Below are 19,090 nucleotides of genomic sequence, written 5' to 3'. Positions count from 1 at the left end.
GGATTTTCATAATTTCTTATGCATGCTTCTGAAGCCATTATATAAATATGATATGAAGTTTTTCTCATTAAGATATGCACACTGTCTAAGATAAATTCAGTTATATTTGTGTGTAATATAATGTATGTCGGAAGCATAAATACTCATCGGGCAGATGCTTACGAGTAATAAAGAATTAAAATAACATTAATTGATTCGATATATTGCCTATGAGATATCTCAAATACAAAAGTGGTGGTTTTTCCCCATTTTTGGGAGAATGGTGGCAGGGCCTTTAAGTAGTTAACAGCTAAATCTGGGGAAAAATTGTGTTGTAATAAAAACAAATTTTTTATCAATATGTTACACTACAAAAGAAAATAACTTAAAAGCACACTTTTTTTATGGTAATCTACTACTAGTTTTGGCAGAAATATATGTAAGACAAGAGGGCCATGATGGCCCTATATCGCTCATCTGTTATCATTGCACTTGAGGACAAGAAGGTCCTCAGAAAAAATATCTAAGTCCAAAGGACAGGAACAACAAAGGAAAGAAATTTAACCAAAAATTTCAGATCAGTATCTTCATTAGTTACGGAGATATACCCATTTTAATTTCAAAAATAAAGGGAGGTAATTTGACATAAAATCAGTCCATAGTTATCTACCCTGATTGGCTCGGTCCAACTAATGACAATAATGAAGTTTCAAGTAAGTCCTGTAAGTACTTACTGATATAAATCCATTTTGACTACAATCAGGGGAGGTAATCAGATATAAAATAACTCTGGAAACTACGAATAGATCTGATTTGTCATGGAATCCAAGATTTATTGTTGTTGAAGATATTTTGGAAGTTTGTATCAAATAAAACCATAAATGAAGTCTCTATATGGCTGCAAAAGCCAAAATAGCCAATTTTGGACATTTAAGGGGCCATAACTCTGGAACCCATGATGGAATCTGTCCAGTTTAAGAAAGGAACCAAGATCTTGTGGTGATACAAGTTGTGTGCAAGTTTTGTTAAAATCAAATTATAAATGAAGTTGCTATTGTGCAGACAAGGTCAAAATAGCTAATTTTGGCCCTTTCAGGGGCCATAACTCTGGAACCCATTAGGGGATCTAGCCGGTTCAACAAAGGAACTGAGATCTTATGGCAACACAAGTTTTGTGCAAGTTTGATTGAATTCAAATCATAAATGAAGCTGCTATTGTGCAGACAATGGCAAAATAGCTAATTCTGGTCCTTTCAGGGGCCATAACTCTGGAACCCATAAAGGAATCAGGCCAGTTCAAGAAAGGAACCAAGATCTTATGGTGATACAAGTTGTGTGCCAGTTTGGTAAAAATCAAATCATAAATAAAGCTGCTATTGTGCAGACAAGGTCAAAATAGCTGATTTTGGCCCTTTCAGGGGCCATAACTCTGGAACCCATAATGGGATCTGGCCAGTTCAAGAAAGGAACCGAGATCTCATAGTGATACATGTTGTGTGTAAGTTTTGTTAAAATAAAATCATAAATGAAACCACTATCGTGCAGACAAGAAATTGTTGACGGACAGACGCACGGACGCACACACGACGGACGACTGACAAAGGGTAATCACAAAAGCTCACCTTGTCACTATGTGACAGGTGAGCTAAAAAGAAACAGCATTTTAATTTATGGGAATTTTTGTCAAAAATGGGGTAAAACATACTTTTTAGACTGACTAGAATGGGACTAAACTTTGGCTCCCAAAACAGCCCAAAAACACTGAAAAAGATCTCGCCTGAAAGTACATAACATGAAAAAGATCTCGCCTGAAAGTACATAACAGTATTGAGATATACTAATGGCTTGTGTCTCTAGATGTCAATTTTAGTAGGTCACAATCATGATCATGAGGAAAAAAGTAAAACTTCATGACGGCATCTGCAAATAGTATGTAATGTTTGTTGTTGCTGTTGTGATTAACATCATACCTGCATAGTCAAAAGTCATATGACAAGTTTACAGCTTGCCATGGTGAAGGAAGACCCAAGGCGCTATCCAAACATTATTTCAGGCACTGGTGGGCACTTGGATAGAACCATCGACCTTCTACAATCTAGCTGGATGGCTTTTTTTACATGGAAGAATTCTACCTGCACAGCTAGGTTTCAAACCCACAGCAGTCAGAGGTAAGTGATACCAAGTCAGCAACATTAACCACTCAGCCACTGTGGCCCAGTATATCTTTAGTCTAATCTTCATTTAGAACATTTGTCTCACCCATATTTCTCTTGTACTGTAATCTTTAGCTTTACTTTAAATATATGACTTTGAAGCCAGTAAAGGTGTTTCTTTAATACTATGATTGATTGGTTGTTATGCACATGTATCTTACGTACATTTCGCAAATTAATTATTTTTTAAACTAATGGGTGTTACTGTTATGGTTGGTTCATTAGTAATGTTAGAATGCTAGCCTTCTCTCCTCAGGCAGGTATAATTCAAAACAAAGCATAATTTTACAAAGATCATCAATTTATTAAGGGAACAAGATGCTACTTCCCAATCCCCGTAGTCAGTGTTTCATTTGTTGTTTATGGAGAAAAAGAATATGTTTAGTTATGACTCTATATTTCATGGATTTTTCCAGATATACTAGTAGTCTACAGGTAACTGAAAATGAATCCTACCACACAAGTCCAGTTAAAGATAAAAATGCTGACAAGAGGTTTATGTCGCTCACTTGAAGAGGACTTCACTTCTGACCAAGTTTGTTGAACATAAAGTCATTTAAGGTGTTTTTTTTTAAATCTTTTGCAGTGATGGCCCTAAAACGCATTATCATTGAACAAACCTGAGAGACGGGCCAACGGGTCAAGTTTGGAGAAAATCTATCAAGCAGTTCTAGGTAGGATGTTGTTTTAAGTCATTTTTCTATTTTTAGCTCTGGCAGCCCCAAAAGGGGCTATATTAAAGCAGAACACCTTAAACAAGAGCTGTCCGTAAGACAGCACGCTCGACTTTTCTCAGTGCTTGACTCTGAATTAGAGCTTTGCCAGTAAAAAAAGGACATAACTCTGTCAAAATTCAAATCAGAGTTATGGGAACTGTGTCTCCTGGTGTAGACTTTGATAGAAAATAACTATTTTGAGTTTCAAGTCAAAAGCTTTAACAGTAACAGAGATATTTGACTTTTAACAAAAAATTCTAAGTTAAAAAGGGGCATAATTCTGTCAAAATTCAAATCAGAGTTATGGGGATTGTTTCTTCTGGTGTAGATTTTCACGGTAAATAAGTATTTTAAGTTTCAAGTCAATAGGAGAGATCGCCGTGACGTCACGCGTTAACATCTGTTTATCTGGTGGTTTGCAAAACAAATGATTTTAACACAGTTTGCGTATTGAATCAGAATTTTTAATTTTTAATAACTTTTTTGCTCATTAATGGATTTTCAAAATTCAAAAAGATTTGAAATACTAACAATCTTCATATTTTTGTATCCAAATATCTTTTTTCAATGAATAACCGTTTTAAATGACATATAATTTTAAAAGCGGCGTAGTGATTTTCACAACCTTTAGAAAAACAGTGTAAGTTAAACGTTCATAATTAATCCATTTTATTTCAAAATAACAATTAAAAGTAATCAATAAATTGCTTGTTTTATAACCTTTCCATTGATCAAAAAATTATTTATGTAATTTGTGTTTTAAGAAAGTTTAGACCGTTAGAAAAATATCACTGTTTACAAAAAACATGGACGGTCGGCTTCTGCCCACCTGATCACTGTCTTATCAGTTCTAAAAATAGAATTTGTATACAAACACGATCTCTCCTATAGCTTTGATAGTAACAGAGATATTTGACTTTATCAAAAACTTTAACCAAGATTCTAAGTTAAAAAGGGGCATAATTCTGTCAAAATTCAAATCAGAGTTATGGGGATTGTTTCTCCTGGTGTAGACTTTGATAGTAAATAACTATATTAAGTTTCAAGTCAATAGCTTTGATAGTAACGATATTTGACTTTATCAAAAACTTTAACCAATGGCGACGCCACGCCGGGGCGAGTGCAAAAGGTCTACTTTTTCTTCAAAAAGTCGAGCTAAAAATGAGAGGATGCTACAGGCCTAATTTAGTGATAATCAGTCAAACAGTTCATGAGAAACTGTTTAACATTTTTTTTCCTATTTCTAGCTCTTAAGCCCTTAAAAGGGGCTATGTGGAACTACTTGAACACATTTCACAAAGATCCAAACAAGGATAATACAGACAAAGTTTAATGAAGATCTATCAGGCAGTTTATGAGAAGCTGTTTCAAACCTTTTCTATTTTAAGACTTGTGTCCCCTAAAAAGGTCTAAACAGATATATCTGAAAAACCTTGAGAGAGGTCTATATGAGGATGGTACATACCAAGTTTGGTGAAGATCGACAGCGTTGTTCATGAGAAAAAGTGGTTCTATTTTTAGCTCTGGTAGCCCCTACAAGGGGCCAAGTGGAACCATTTGAACAATTTGAGAGATCCATCTAGCAATTCATGAAAAATTGTATTTAAATTTTTTCTATTTTAAACTATGTTGGCCTCTAAATTAGGCAAAGATGAACAATTTCAACAAAATTAATATGAGAGGTCCATACAATAACTACAGAACATATATGAAGAAGATCATTAAAGTTGCACATTGGTAGTTCTTTAACCCTTAGCCTGCTGCAGGCGAATTAACAGCCTTTGCAAACAGCTTGGAACCAGATCAGACGCCGATTAAATCGGCGTCTGATCAGGTTCCAAGCTGTTTGCTACTCTGACAATATTTCTTCCAATTTTGGAGCAAATTGAATGAACTTTACAATTTTAGCAGACGAAATTTCCAGCAGACGACAATTTATCTAGCATGCTAAAGGTTAAAGAATTTTTTCTATTTTTAGCTCTGACTGCTTCTGAAAGAGACCAAGAAAAATCATTTGAACAAAACTGTGAGAAGTCCATGCCAGGATGCTACATACCAAATCTGGTGTAATTCTAACCAATAGTTTCAGAGGAAATGATGTTTAAGGACCAATGTTGATGCAGAACACAGGAAAATGGCCAATGGACCATCCACCTATATTAAGAGCTCAACCTGAATGAAGTTCAGGTTAACTAAATATGTAAAGAAATTTACCAAAACCAATAAAAATATGTAACAATGATATTACCGGAAGTCCATCAACATACCACAGTGTCAAGATGGTCTGCAGGAAGTGAAATTTTATCATACATATAAATAAGTAAATATATTGTAACATCATCCTATTATTTGCCCTCTGAACACAACAAAAAAGTGAAGGAAGTGAAGGAAATCAAATTTAAACCAGAAGGTGTTTTTGTCACAAAAACATATGTCTCCCCCTATGTATTATGGAAGAGCAGTTTGACCTGTGGAAGCCAGACAAGATTTTTCTATTATTAGCTCTGGCGGCCATTTTGTGCAGTGGAGTGGAACGTGCCAGCGATATGCACAACTGGGGTTGGTACTGATCACTCCTGTGAGGTTTTGTCGAAATCCAGCCAACAGTTTGACCTGTGAGAGCCAGACAAGATTTTTCTACCTTTAGCTCTGGCAACCATTTTGTAAAGCTAAGTGGAACGTGTCGGCCATATGCACAACTAGGCTTGGTATTGATCACTCCTGTGAAGTTTTGTCAAAATCTGTCCAGCAGTTTGACCTGTGAAAGCCAGACAAGATTTTTCTATTTTTAGCTCTGGAGGCCATTTTGTGCAGTGAAGTAGAACATGCCAGCGATATGCACTTGTAACTAGGGTTGGTACTGATCACCCCTGTGAAGTTTTGTCGAAATCCAGCCAGCAGTTTGACCTGTGAAAGCCGGACAAGATTTTTCTATCTTTAGCTCTGGAGGCCATTTTGTGCAGCAAAGCGGAACATGTCAGCTGCATGCACAACTGCATGCTTGGTACTGATCACTCCTGTGAAGTTTCGTCGAAATCTGGCCAGCAATTTGACTTGTGAAAGCCGGACAAGACTTTTCTATTTTAAGCTCTTGTGGCCAATTTGTGCAGCAAAGCGGAATGTGCCGGGGATATGCAAAACTAGGCTTGGTACTGATCACTCCTGTGAAGTTTCGTTGAAATCCGGCCAGCAGTTTGACCTGTGAAAGCTTAATGTGGACGGATGGACAGACAGACGGTGAAGGCAAAAACAATATGTCTCCAAAACCTATGGGGAAGACATAATTCCAAGCAAAGCAGACTCAGATTGAGGCACTGACATGAAAATCGGAAATTAATTTCACAGTATTTTAACACTATCTAGACTATTAGAAAACATTTAAAGTGAATTCAAAAATATATTTTACCTCTAGCTCTTCAATTCTCTTCTTTAGAACTTTGTTTTCATTGACAACCTCTTGAACAAACTGTAATGTCTGTATATGTTTATTTGCTAATCGATCATCCACCTCAACCCTCTTCTCACGGGGAATTCGTTCCCCTGTGTTGTAGCAGTTCTGCATCTTGAAGTTTACACAGGTTGGCTACCAAAGTGACTGGTTTACAGTTGAGCTGGTAGAATGTTGGACTGGCAGACAGTTGATTCCGAAATTTTCGGAAGTCTGCACTTTTAACCCAACAGGCAATAGCCTGTCTTGGCAATATTTATCACAACTCTGTATATATGTCTGAAATTAAAAAATAATATACGATGTGTACAAGTAAAATTTATACAAAAAATTGCAAAGCTCATGTGTACAAACTACAGATTGAAGTAAATGGAAGTATTTTCTTTCTTTGCTTCAGATGCTGTGGGGAGAAAAAACACATTTAATTAAATTAATGTGAATGTGGGTGATCGAAATATACTACAAAGCTACGATTCATTGTGACATTGACTTTGAGTCTAATCTACCAATCACAGTCACAGATCACACGTCATTGAAATTTTACAGTTGTAGGTCAAAATATTCTTTTACAGTTATTGATCAGATATAGCTTTTAGCCTTGATGTTAATATGACCTTGACCTTTTACCTACTAATCCCAACAGTACGTATGATCTTTGACCGTTGTAGGCTCAAACAGTCTTCTGTTATAATAAATCAAAAATCTTTTCCAGTCTTGTGTTATCATGACAAAAATATAAGGGAACATAAAGTTAAGTTATTTGACCTTTGACTTTCAAGTATGACCTTGACCCTTGATGCTGTGACATGGGTTATGTATTCTGCACGTAATCTTGGTGAGGTTAAAAAATGTGGTTAGTTTTATGAAAATTTCAATTTACATGTAGACCCAACAGAAATTTAAACTATTTGACTTTTGACCTTGAAGTGTGACAATGACCTCAAACCTAGTGACCTGGTTTGTGCACTTGTCAAGTTAACATGATAAGATTAACACTTCATGCTAGTTTCATGAAAATCTTCCCAGCAATTACATGTATATAAGATATGGAATGGACCTGATGAACGGACAGACCTACACATCAATATATGGTATTTGTAGGTACTTTAAGCAGATTGGGACTGAAATGAGAGTCTAAGTAGTATCAATAACCTTGTCATGTATGAACTGCCCTCACCTCTAGAATTACTGAAGATACCCAACTGTACATGGTTTCAAATGGCAACAAGGCACATATATTGAGAGTCTTAATTATTCTTGGTTATCACAATTTTTCCATACTGGAAGTGATATCAACATCAACATTGGCATTCCTCCCTTTTTAATGAAGTCAATAACTGACATGCTGATGACGTATTCAAAGTTTCATTTCAACTGGATGGAAAAATGGGACTTGTGCACACAAGAAATGGCAGCGGATCACCAACTGACAGATGGATGGACGGTTCAAACACCATGTCTCCCACTCCCAGGTCTCCCTGTGACACTGGGCGCATAAAAATTTGATAAGCAATTTATATGAGATTACTTTTCTAAAAAAACATAACTTTCCTTTGTCATAGAGACTTACTATAGTTTTTTCTTATTCTAATATTATCATAAGGTGACTATGGTCAACAAAAACAAAGTGGTGTTGGATCTCATACAACATTGTAACTACACTCAGATCTTATGGCGTTGTTCTAGGGTTTGTCAATTAAGTTCATTTAACCTTTTGAAAACATTACTGGTGTAACTGTAGCCATTAACATAAATATATCTTGCTGCTGATCTTTGGACTTGCTCTATTTTGAGGGTTAGACATTTTTGTCACGGATGCCATATGGTGGAACAGTACTCTAACTTTGGTCTAACATAAGTTTTATATGCAACCTCTTTGACTCTTTTATCTGGGGTTTTTGACATTTCTTTTAAGGAATCTTAGGGAATTATTTGCTTTGGATGTTATGTTGTTGATTTGATTCAATTAAGGTCCAAGATAAATCTTTGCTGATGGAATCACCTAGCTATTTGGCAGATTTTAAATTTATATCATGCAGCTTAAAGGGGAAGATTACAGAGTTTCTTTTGCGACTGATGCGAAGGACACTTTTCTGGATTGACTTCCGCATGGACCAATTTCAGTCTATATGTGTAGGAAGCAAAACAAATAAGTTAGTAAAATCCTTTCAAACTGATCAAAATGAAATCATGTGTGAAGATGAAGTTAAACTTTTAGGAATCAATAAATCTTGATTACCTCTTAAATTTTGACAGCCAAGTTACTAATTTATGTCAGAAGGCAGCAAAACAACTAAATTTCCTGCAAAGGTTAAGTAAATTTTTAAATTTTGATACTAAATTAGTTATTTTCAAAACTTTTATCAAATCCAACTTTAATTACTGTCCCTTAATTTGGCATTTCTGTAGCAAAAGTAAGACAGAAAAAATGGTAAAAATTCAATATAGAGCTCTTAGGATTGTTTCTGATGATTTTTCTTCCTCATATGACACATTACTAAACAAAGTTAATATGACATCACTTTATTTATGTAGGCTCAGAACTATTGCCACTGAAACATTTAAATTAATTCATAACATGTCACCAGAAAATTTAAGATCTCTAATAAATGTTAAAGATTCTTCTTATAATTTCAGGTATGTAAATATGTTAGAAGTCCCTAGGGTGAAGACTGTCAGGTATGGCAAAAATACATTTAGGTTTGAGGCTGTCAGGGTGTGAAACAGTCTGCCAAATGAAATCAAAACCACTGATAACTACAAGGAATTTGTCAGACTGATCCGCACCTGGACTGGCCCCAAATGCAAATGTGCCATGTGTTTTTAGCTCTGCTTTATTTGCTTCCCCTGTGTGTCTTAGGATTTTTGTTTGTTTTTTTTTTTTTTTGTAGTTTGCTTGCTTTGTCATCTGTAATGCATGAATTGTATAATACCAATGGTTTTAAATGTAACTTTTTAGTTCTGTGTGTAACCCTTGTTTTCCTGTTTAGTTTTAGTTACAGAATGCTACATGCTGGTGATGCAAATGTTTTTCCTCAGCTGCTTTAAGTAGTTTTAAATGCCTGTTGTAAATGTGACTCTGATTCTTATTAATTTTTGTGTAGTGTCAGCTAATCTTTTTTTTATGTTGCTTTAAATGTGTTCCAATCTGTATGTGGTAAATTGCTTCCTTTTTCCTTTTATTTGCTAGTACCTATGTGCTATTTTGTTTTAATGTGCTGTAACATGTATGTGATAATTTGTGATTTGTTTCTTATCTACTTAGAGCCAGATGCTTTATTTGTTTTAATGTGCTTTAACATGTATGCATTTTATTACAGCTGTTTTACTTATGTTGGGCTTATTTACATGTGTTTGTCGGAAAATAGCTTTAAGCTAGTGTTATATATTTTATACTTATCCGATGTTAAATAAATCTTCTTGTATCTCATACATGCCATAATTTTTCAGGACATTTCCGGGATTCCGAGTTCAAATTTCCAGGATTTTTACCCTTTGTCCGGGACATTAGTATTCGTCTGTTTCATGCATAAATATCATAAAATTACATGTAGTAACATTGTTCACTCACCGAGGAATAATTTGCTGCAAATGTCGTCTAGATTTCTAAGGGGGGTAATTCACGTCTATAGTTCGGCACGTGAATTGGTTGCGTTCCCGAGGTGAACAGACTTAGGAGGCTTACTACATACGAAGAATTAACCTGGTCTCCAGCTTATTTGGTATCATTTTAAAGCTTAAACGTTTATCTAATCATTAATGAAATGGAATCCTCAAAGGAATAAAATAAATCTTGTAGATAAAATCGATATAAAATATTTCGGGTTGGGTCAATTTTCATGGATCGGTCGGCAAAGGCATTCAATATGAGTGTTGATCGGAGCTGGCTTAATCAACATGTGTCCCGCTCCAGGGCATGAAACTGATATCGGATAATTAGGAATAAACAATTTGACACTGAGGACTGTTTATTGAGTTTTATTAATGTAAAATTCAACACTTTATAGACCAAAAAAACTAGTTTTTTGGGGGGTTATTTTTGTTTTCTGTATTTTTAATTTTCCGGGACATTTCAACACTGTCCGGGACAAGTATGTCATTTCCGGGACAATCCGGGACGTATGACATGTATGTTGTATCTAGCTTGTATCTTGTATCAATCAGACTTGCAGGTTTCGAGGCTTAAGAGGTCTTCCTGTAGAGCTTGGGCATCATTGTTGGTGTATACAACTTTAATGATAAAATCGACTGTACGTTTTGCCTTATTTTACTTTATATGTATTGAAATTATTATGAGAGGTAACGTTCAAAGTAGGTATATTGTTTGTCCGAGGACTGTCACACTTCGGTTGAAATGCTCAGATGTTTTGCAGTGCAAAAATAAAATATCCCACCATGGCAACTCATTGAACTGAATCAAGCATAACAATACATATCAATAGAAAGTTAAAATATAATTATTTTGTAAAATGCATTGTTATTGTTGTTAAAAAAGAGGAAATTTCTTACATAGCAACTGTGAATTTTTTCTACTTGTTGTAAACAAATTTGAGCCTAATTGCACTAAACCGGATAATCATGAGCTAAATAAATAGTCCCAAATATATAATTAAAAATATATTTATTTCAATATTTTGGAGAAGCATATGTAACTTTTATGTTACCTTTCACTGAGATGAAAATAATAATAATTTATAAATAATTTGCTAAAAGAAACATGAAAAGAAGTTTGGTATTTTCCTCATAATAGACGCGCAATTTTTTCATTTTATTTCGATCGAATGACACAAAATATCGTCATCGTCTATATAAGTAAAACACGCAAAAGTCAGATATATAGACTCAAAACTGAAAAGTTTTCAATTCAAATACATTTTCCGTCTTATTCCAACAGGGAAGCATTTGCTAGTTATAAGAGAAAATACCTAACAGAAGTATGTATAAGATTTTAGTAACATGTATGAGACAAGTTTACATGTATTAGAAAAGTCGAGAGCACCTATTTGGAACACCAATGAAATGCTCAACATAAATAGAACTACTTCTTCGGGTTACTCCCAAACAATCAACGAAGATTATGATTGGGAGGTGCTAGTCAGGGAAACAGTGTTAGTCTAAAATAAAATAGTTAAGTGCATTAGTTAAAAGATAATAAGATAAAAGAAGGGTGCAAAGTTAAAATTAAAATGGAGATAATGCTCTAGAGATTGACCGCTGCCAGCCTCTCTGTAAAGATATTGAGGATGGGACTAGCTGACCTGGGAGAGTATTCCAGCAGCGGATAGCTCTAGGGAAGAAAGAGTTGAGATGGTACTGTGTTCGATACTGGGGTATGAGGAAATTCAGGTTTCTAGTGTGGGTCAGGTGATCATCATCAACAAAAACTAGCTGGTGTTAATTGTACACTTTCTACACTTTCTACCTTAGAGGGCAAGATGTTTCTGCCAGGGGTGCCAAACAATTGAACAATATTCCACCTGGGGTCTGACATAAGTTGTGCAGGCAGCCTCCTTAACCTTTTTGTTTGTTGTTTTGATGTTACGTTTAATGAACCTAAGTGAATTGTTTGCTTTGGGGGTGATGTTATCTATATGCTGTGACCAGTTTAAATCTTTTGAAATGGTAACCCCAAGGTATTTTGCCGAGTCAGTTGTTTTGAGTGTTGTGTTGTGCAAGGTATAAGGGAATTTAACGGATATTTTTTTCCGAATAATTCGAAGGACCTCACACTTGTCAGGATTAAACTCCATAGTCCAGTCTCGCTCTCAGTCTTCTAGTTTGTAAAGGTCATTTTGTAGGGTTTGTGCGTCGGTCTGTGAGCTGATTGTTAAGTAAACTATAGTATCATCCGCAAATAGGCGGGCCATGGTCAGCTTTTAACGAGAATTTGCAAGAATTCTCTCCCTTAATTATTGTCTGTTTAAAGCAATTCCCTTCAAATTGGATTGCCTCTCTTACATTAGCTCAAGTCGTGTCATTCATGACCTAAGTCAATAATTCTTTGTCATGGATTTTACATTGATCTAATATTTTGCTTTAGGCAATACACGGAAATAAGGCTCGCATGTTACCCCATAGAAAGCAAAAAAACATGTAGCCAGTTTTTGATATAAATCATGTTAATTTATAGATTCATATAGAAGTATTATTCATGTAAAGATATAAAAGATTTCTGTAAAAAAACATTATGTTAGCGTATGATATTGCGAAATTCGTGCTGTCATGTAGCAAAAAATGAAAACATTTAAATAAATTTCTTTTCTTTTGAAACTTTGAATCCCGCCAAACATTGAAATCCGAAAGTTATTTCATAAACGAGCTTTCCCACAAACACATGTATACATAATAGTTTTCCTCGAGAAAAACGAAACTTGTGTGAAGATACATGTATTCCCATTTTGACTGATTGTTCTTGTCCATATAACGGTACTTTTGTTTAACTTTCATGCCTAGAAGTTTACCTTTTAAAACATGATAAAATAAAGTAATAAACTAAGCAATACTGTATTTGATAGGCAACGGCAAAGAAAAACCCGAGCAATTTAACAAACTTAAAAAACATACACACGTGTTTTATTAACTGGTCTTGATCCAAGGTTTTCCATAAAAATCAAAGAAAGAAAGAATCTATTGAATTATGAATCAAATTTCTGATTTTTTTTTATCAGCATTGGTGTTTATGACTGTATCATAGAGATCCTAACTCATTTTTTTAAACAATTAGCTCTGATTCATCCTGTCTACTTATTTATAGTGTCTAAGTTACTTGATTATGCGTAAATCAAATATGCCATTCAGATATGTTTGTGCATACTATACAATTCAATCACGAAATCAAATTTATCGTGTAAACTAAAGCCTTCAGCTGTAAAAGTGGCAGTTTTTCTTGATTTCCACGAACAAAACCGTGACAAAAAATGTAGGTCGTACTAAAGAGATAATCCTACCGTGCAAACTCATGGAAAGGATGCCATTTTTTTTTCAAGCTTGGATTTCATTTCTAAAATAGTCACAGTATTGCCCGTCTTTTAAGTTCACCCTTTCTTTGCACATCGTGGAAACCATGCTGTGTCTTTTGTTTAAATAAATGTACACATTCTCTCCCCCTCTCACCAGCTTTCAATGAGCGCCTAACTTGCAAATTACACTATTTCATTAGGAAATAATTCTTTGAAGTAGTTTTTCTCCTGTCGTCGAATGCTTCAATATACCAAAGATATTTAGCTTTCAGTCGGAAATTATGTAATTTATGTTGATTCGTATTGTTTCCATAAAAAGTTTGGTGAAAAATCAAAGCTTGGTTCTATTCTGTTCTTTTCATTTTTTTTTAACTAATTAGACAATCATGAACGTTATTATTTTAAAGACTATATTGAATCGTACGTCAGTTGTTGGTATATGCAGTTCCGTAATTAATAAATTAACACGGTTTAAGTTACATCAGAACTTTAAGAAATCCACAAGCTTTTTATTTCTTGGTACACTTTGAAGTAAAATGGAAGCAAGAAGCCTTTACCCTATTACACTTAAAATTATATTATTGTATTGTTTATAAAGTCAAGAATACCTACATATGTGATAATAAATGGTCATGCTTTGGAAAATATGATTTATTTGCGTCTAAAGTAGAAGAAATTGAAAAGTTTACTATTTTTCACTATATGTTCAATATAAGCGACGGTGATACTTTTAAAACAAAATTGGAAGCAAGAAGATGTTCAGTTAGAATAAATATTTTCACATTGAATTGAAGAGAAGAAATTGAAGTTTTCTGTCATATCTGGTAAAATATTCACAAACCAAAAGACATATTAGAAATTAATCATTACAAATAAATTTTCTATATAATCTATTGCTCAAAGTAATGTCAATAGGGAAACCAATATTGAGTATCGGATAATTTTCAAGGGGGACAACCTACTAAAATAAGCCAGTCAAATATAATAAAAGCTGGGGATGCTTACTCTTGATGAATTCAGGAAGATCATTAATATAGGTTAAGAAGAGACAAGGACCAATAACCGAGCCTTGTGGAACATATGATAGTACTGGGATTCCTCAGATAAGTGACCATCTACCGCAACTCTTTGAGAGCGGTTATGTAGGAATGAACTAATCCAATTGACAGTTTCTAAATTAACACCATATCTGTGAAGTTTATGGATAAGCTTATGGTGGTCTACTTTGTCGAAGGCTTTTAAAAAATCCATGACTATCACGTCTGTTTGTTGACCTTTTTCTAACCTATCAAATACTTCTTGTGTAAAACTGACTAGTTGTGTCTCACAGCTGCGTTTTGACCTAAATCCATGTTGGAAGGGACTAAGAATATTATTGCTAACAAAGTAGTTCATCAAGCTGGAGAGAGTTTCAAATAAGCTTTCAGCTTCCTACTCAATCCTGTATGCCTTTTTGATATATGTACATGTTGTAAATGAATTGTGATTAATAAAATATTGTTTAAACCAAGCTGGAGACTATTATATGTTACATGAGTTTGGAAGCAATACAGGTCAATGAGATAGGTCTGTTATTGCTGGGCTTTGACTTTGGGCCTTTCTTATAGACAGGGGCTATTGTTGCTTTTTTCCAATCCTGAGGGACAATCCCAGTGCGAAGAGAATATTTGAAAATTTCGCAGAGGATGGGAGCGATTTCAGAGTGCAGTTCTTTGAGGACTCTTGGTGAAATTTTATCAGGGCCATTTGCTTTATTTGGCGAGAGACCACATAGCAACGTATCTATACCTTCGACAGTAATAGTAATTGGGGGCATGTGACCTTTCGGTAGCCTTCAGCTTTATAGTAAGCGGGTCAAATAACAATATAGTAAATTTTCATACCATTTAAATGAAATCGTATTTTTTTCAAGAGAAATACAGTTAAACTGTTTGTAAACCTTTTTTTTTTTTGAGAGGTACGTGGGGCGGGGGGGGGGGGGGGGGGGGGGGGGGGGGGGGGGGGGGGGGAGCAGTGTTGGGAAACTTGAACGTACCGCCCGAAGTAACAATGTTTGTCGACAGAATGATTGATGATTCCTTTTCCACATCTGGACAAACTCACTGAAAATTGAATTAACCAAATTATTCTTAGACCCAAATAATATGATATGATAAATCAAAGAAGTATAAAATACATTTGAGCCGCGCCATGAGAAAACCAACATAGTGCGTTTGCGACCAGCATGGATCCAGACCAGCCTGCGCATCCGCGCAGTCTGGTCAGGATCCATACTGTTCGCTAACAGTTTCTCTAATTGTAATAGGGTTTGAAAGCGAATAACATGGATCCTGACCAGACTGTGCGGATGCGCAGGTTGGTCTGGATCCATGCTGGTCACAAACGCACTATGTTGGTTTTCTCATGGTGCGGCTCATTTTATAGCTCTTCGGATAAATCAGTGTCAGGAAGATTTGCTCTGGACAGCTGCACATTTACATACTTAAACAAAACACTTTTCTTTAATCCTAGCAATCACTGGAGAATTTGTTCGTTCTCAAAGTATTTTCATTCTTTCAGTTCTATTCGCACTCTTCTAACACATATAAACACACAGAATCGACCATTATGGACCTGTGCGTGTAATTTACTAAAGTTATGGCAAAAGAAGGGCCCTACACCCTACTTGGCAAATCGAATATTCAACAGAGGTAATAGAATGCATCCACATATCTGCGACGTTAGATAATGGACAATGTTTGGGGAAAAAATGCTTCTGTGAGTATCTGAAAAGTTCTTCTGTAATCCGTTTACAAAATTAGTCAGTCATATTGGGTCGTTATATCATCCTGTGCCCATTAGTTAAGTTTTCTGAATGAGATTTTCCTTACTAAGTTGATAGTAAATGTAGGTTAAATTTACGCACCAGGAAGTTTAAATCATGAATGAAGCTCTGTTTTCATTCATAAAACCAACCAATCGCAAGTGTACTGCAGTTCTTATCGTGCCATATGTTAAAATGAAAAAGTATGGAGGCGTTGGGATGTCAATGCGTTTGGTTTTCTTTTGACCTTTGAATCTCTAGAAGGTTCAAGGCATAGTCCTGTTTTGCTATTAATATATGAAAATATGTTGCAGCCAGTGAGAGCATTTAGGTGCAAATATAATTATCTCTTTAATGACAAAATGAACAATTTCGGTGATAAACTGCAATGTATAGGTCTTCCCTTTTTAATAAAAAATATGTGTGGTGTAAGTTGTCTTGTTTTCATGTCTCGCAGGCTTTCGGTCCAAATGAGCTATTTTCAGAGTAAAACTCGCCCTAACCGTACAAGAATTTCAACTGGGAACATGCAAAACATGTGCCGTTCGAGGGGTAGGATACATAATAAGACCGCTACTGGATGAACATAAACTAAAATCAACATATTTAGTTTTGTGGAAACTGAAAAATTCTCTATCATGATTAATCACCTTTAAAACTTTATCAGTCAAAGTGAGTTTTAGCATGTACCTTTAATTATTAATTTAATGTTGGACTCAATATAATTACATTTTCTTTCAAGGCTTTTTTTATAAACGTCAGCAACCCGACGAATTTCATACAGGAACTAAACTTTTTTTTAAAGAAAAATGTCAAAATTATCTTTTTCTCAGCGTCTCAAACTTTTAGAATTACTAGTATTATATTACAAGGAAGTGCATGTGATATTTTATTTGCATTTGTGATAAGTGAATGTCCCTTTTACGATCAGATTAGCATCAATTTGTACAACGTGTAAAATATTTAATAGGGATAAACACCGCGGGGGGATAAGGATAGTATCCTAATAAAACAAATCAACACTTTTATTTTCTTATCCATCAAGTAGGGCCGACATATGTTTAAGTACCCGAGGGTAAACTGACATTTAAATGTTAAAAGAAAAGAAAACACAAAGTCATAAATTAGTCAACGTCGCTTTGAAATATATTTATTGGTATAGATTGTTATCTATTATTTTTTTTAACACAAAGTTCAGACAGTAAAAAAGAATGGTCAGCGGTCAATGAGATACATATTTTTCAAAGATTTACATAGAATCTTTTATTTTAAATCCTAGATTTTTCGTGGTATCTTTTTACAGAATTTATTGATCCAGCGGACTAAATGTCTGAACAGAATATACTTCCTGCTAAAATAAGACGCTGACCTATGCACGTGAAATCAGCATGCAGGGCTAGAATAAAGTCTAGTTCCGGAAAATAAAACACATCTTTCGCCAGCTACCTATGGTATTACATAAATTGGACCAAGAGTTACGATGTCATAATTATGCTTGTAATGCACGTGTTTCTGTACTGTCATAATTATGCTTGTAATGCACGTGTTTCTGTACTGTCATAATTATGCTTGTAATGCACGTGTTTCTGTACTGTTTTCTTCTGATATATAATAGGGGGAAAAGACGGAGGAGTCAATATTAGAAATAGATTATACTAAGGATCTGTTTCGAACGATTAGCATAGTGTGTTATAAAAACTACGTATTACTGATATTATTCTCTTGCACATAAAGAATAAAAGGCAGATATTCCAGACAATATTTTTTTATGTATTAAAAGAAATAAAATATCATGAAGTATAATCAAAGTTCCTGTGTCATGAATTTGCTGCAAAAGATGGTCATTTGTGGGTAAGAATTATTATAAAAACCAAAACCATTGTGCCAAATGTAGCATAAACGCAGCTATGTCAAATATAACGTGAACGCAGCTGGCAAATGTAACAAGAACGCAGATATGCAAAATGCAACAAGAATACAGCTGTGCCAAATGTAACATAAAGTCAGTTACGCCAAAATGCAACAAAAATGCAGCTATGCCAAATGTAACAAGAATGCAGATATGCCAAATGTAACATGAATTCAGCTGTACCGTGTAACACGAATATAGATGTGTCAATGTAACATGAATTCAGCTGTACCGTGTAACACGAATATAGATGTGTCAATGTAACATGAATTCAGCTGTACCGTGTAACACGAATATAGATGTGTCAATGTAACATGAATAAAGTCTTGTTTCTTATAAGTTTGCTTTTGTTACACTAATCTTAAAGAGATAGAATATATTTTTTTTTATTTTGAATCTTTATTGAAATCAAACTTGATTCTCCAAAAAGCAAGGTAATAAGTTGCGCGGATTTAGTCGTTTTAATGCGCATTCTTTGAATTGAAGCTAATTGATAATTACTAGTATTATATACATTTACATTTATATGTAACAAACATCAGTGTATGTTTCACTTTTTTGCAATATGAAAATATTACATATACATTTTTATGATTTACACTTTTCAGTTTTAAAGATGACCGTAAACAACCCCAGATAATATTTATTGCACGCGCCAATTATTTTTGTACATTTTGGAAACTGAAATATGCCCGCAGTTTATCATAGATTTTTTTTTTAAATTAGAACTACTTCAATTAATTTCTCGAACATTTCGATTTCTGACTGTTAAATGGCGTATAAACTTAACAGGAAGATTGAAAACGGATAATCTACTTAAGCAGAACAAATAGATCAGGGACACCAACATATGCCAAGCGCAGATCGTGCAAATCCACTTCACACTTTATCGCGAAAGCAAACACGTGTAGAGGCTGTTATCGTAAGGCGCATTGCAACCACCCTCGGGCCACGTGACTTTGGCAGCTGAGGCGATGACATTCGATTGGTTAAAAATACATAAATATTTTTAATACATCCTCCGGTCATTATAATAAAACATTCTGTAAGAAACAATTTATTT

General features: G+C 34.7%; 1 protein-coding gene across 1 annotated transcript in view; it reads right to left on the bottom strand.

Moving 5' to 3' along the window:
* LOC123548335 (uncharacterized) overlaps positions 1-10,925 on the bottom strand; it is a 36,302-nt gene extending 25,377 nt beyond the window's left edge. The window contains exons 1-2 of the mRNA XM_053546946.1: positions 10,866-10,925; positions 6,315-6,635 (exon numbers count right to left, since the gene is read on the bottom strand). Coding sequence (XP_053402921.1) covers positions 6,315-6,470 — 156 coding nt within the window. The 5' untranslated portion in view covers positions 6,471-6,635; positions 10,866-10,925. The remainder of the gene's footprint in view (positions 1-6,314; positions 6,636-10,865) is intronic.
* Between the last annotated feature and the right edge of the window lie 8,165 nt (positions 10,926-19,090).

Source organism: Mercenaria mercenaria, chromosome 6 (assembly GCF_021730395.1).
Source record: "Mercenaria mercenaria strain notata chromosome 6, MADL_Memer_1, whole genome shotgun sequence".
In the NCBI taxonomy this organism is placed as follows: domain Eukaryota; kingdom Metazoa; phylum Mollusca; class Bivalvia; order Venerida; family Veneridae; genus Mercenaria; species Mercenaria mercenaria.
Note: the sequence above shows the minus strand (reverse complement) of the source record. Positions and strands in the feature narration are given on the sequence as shown.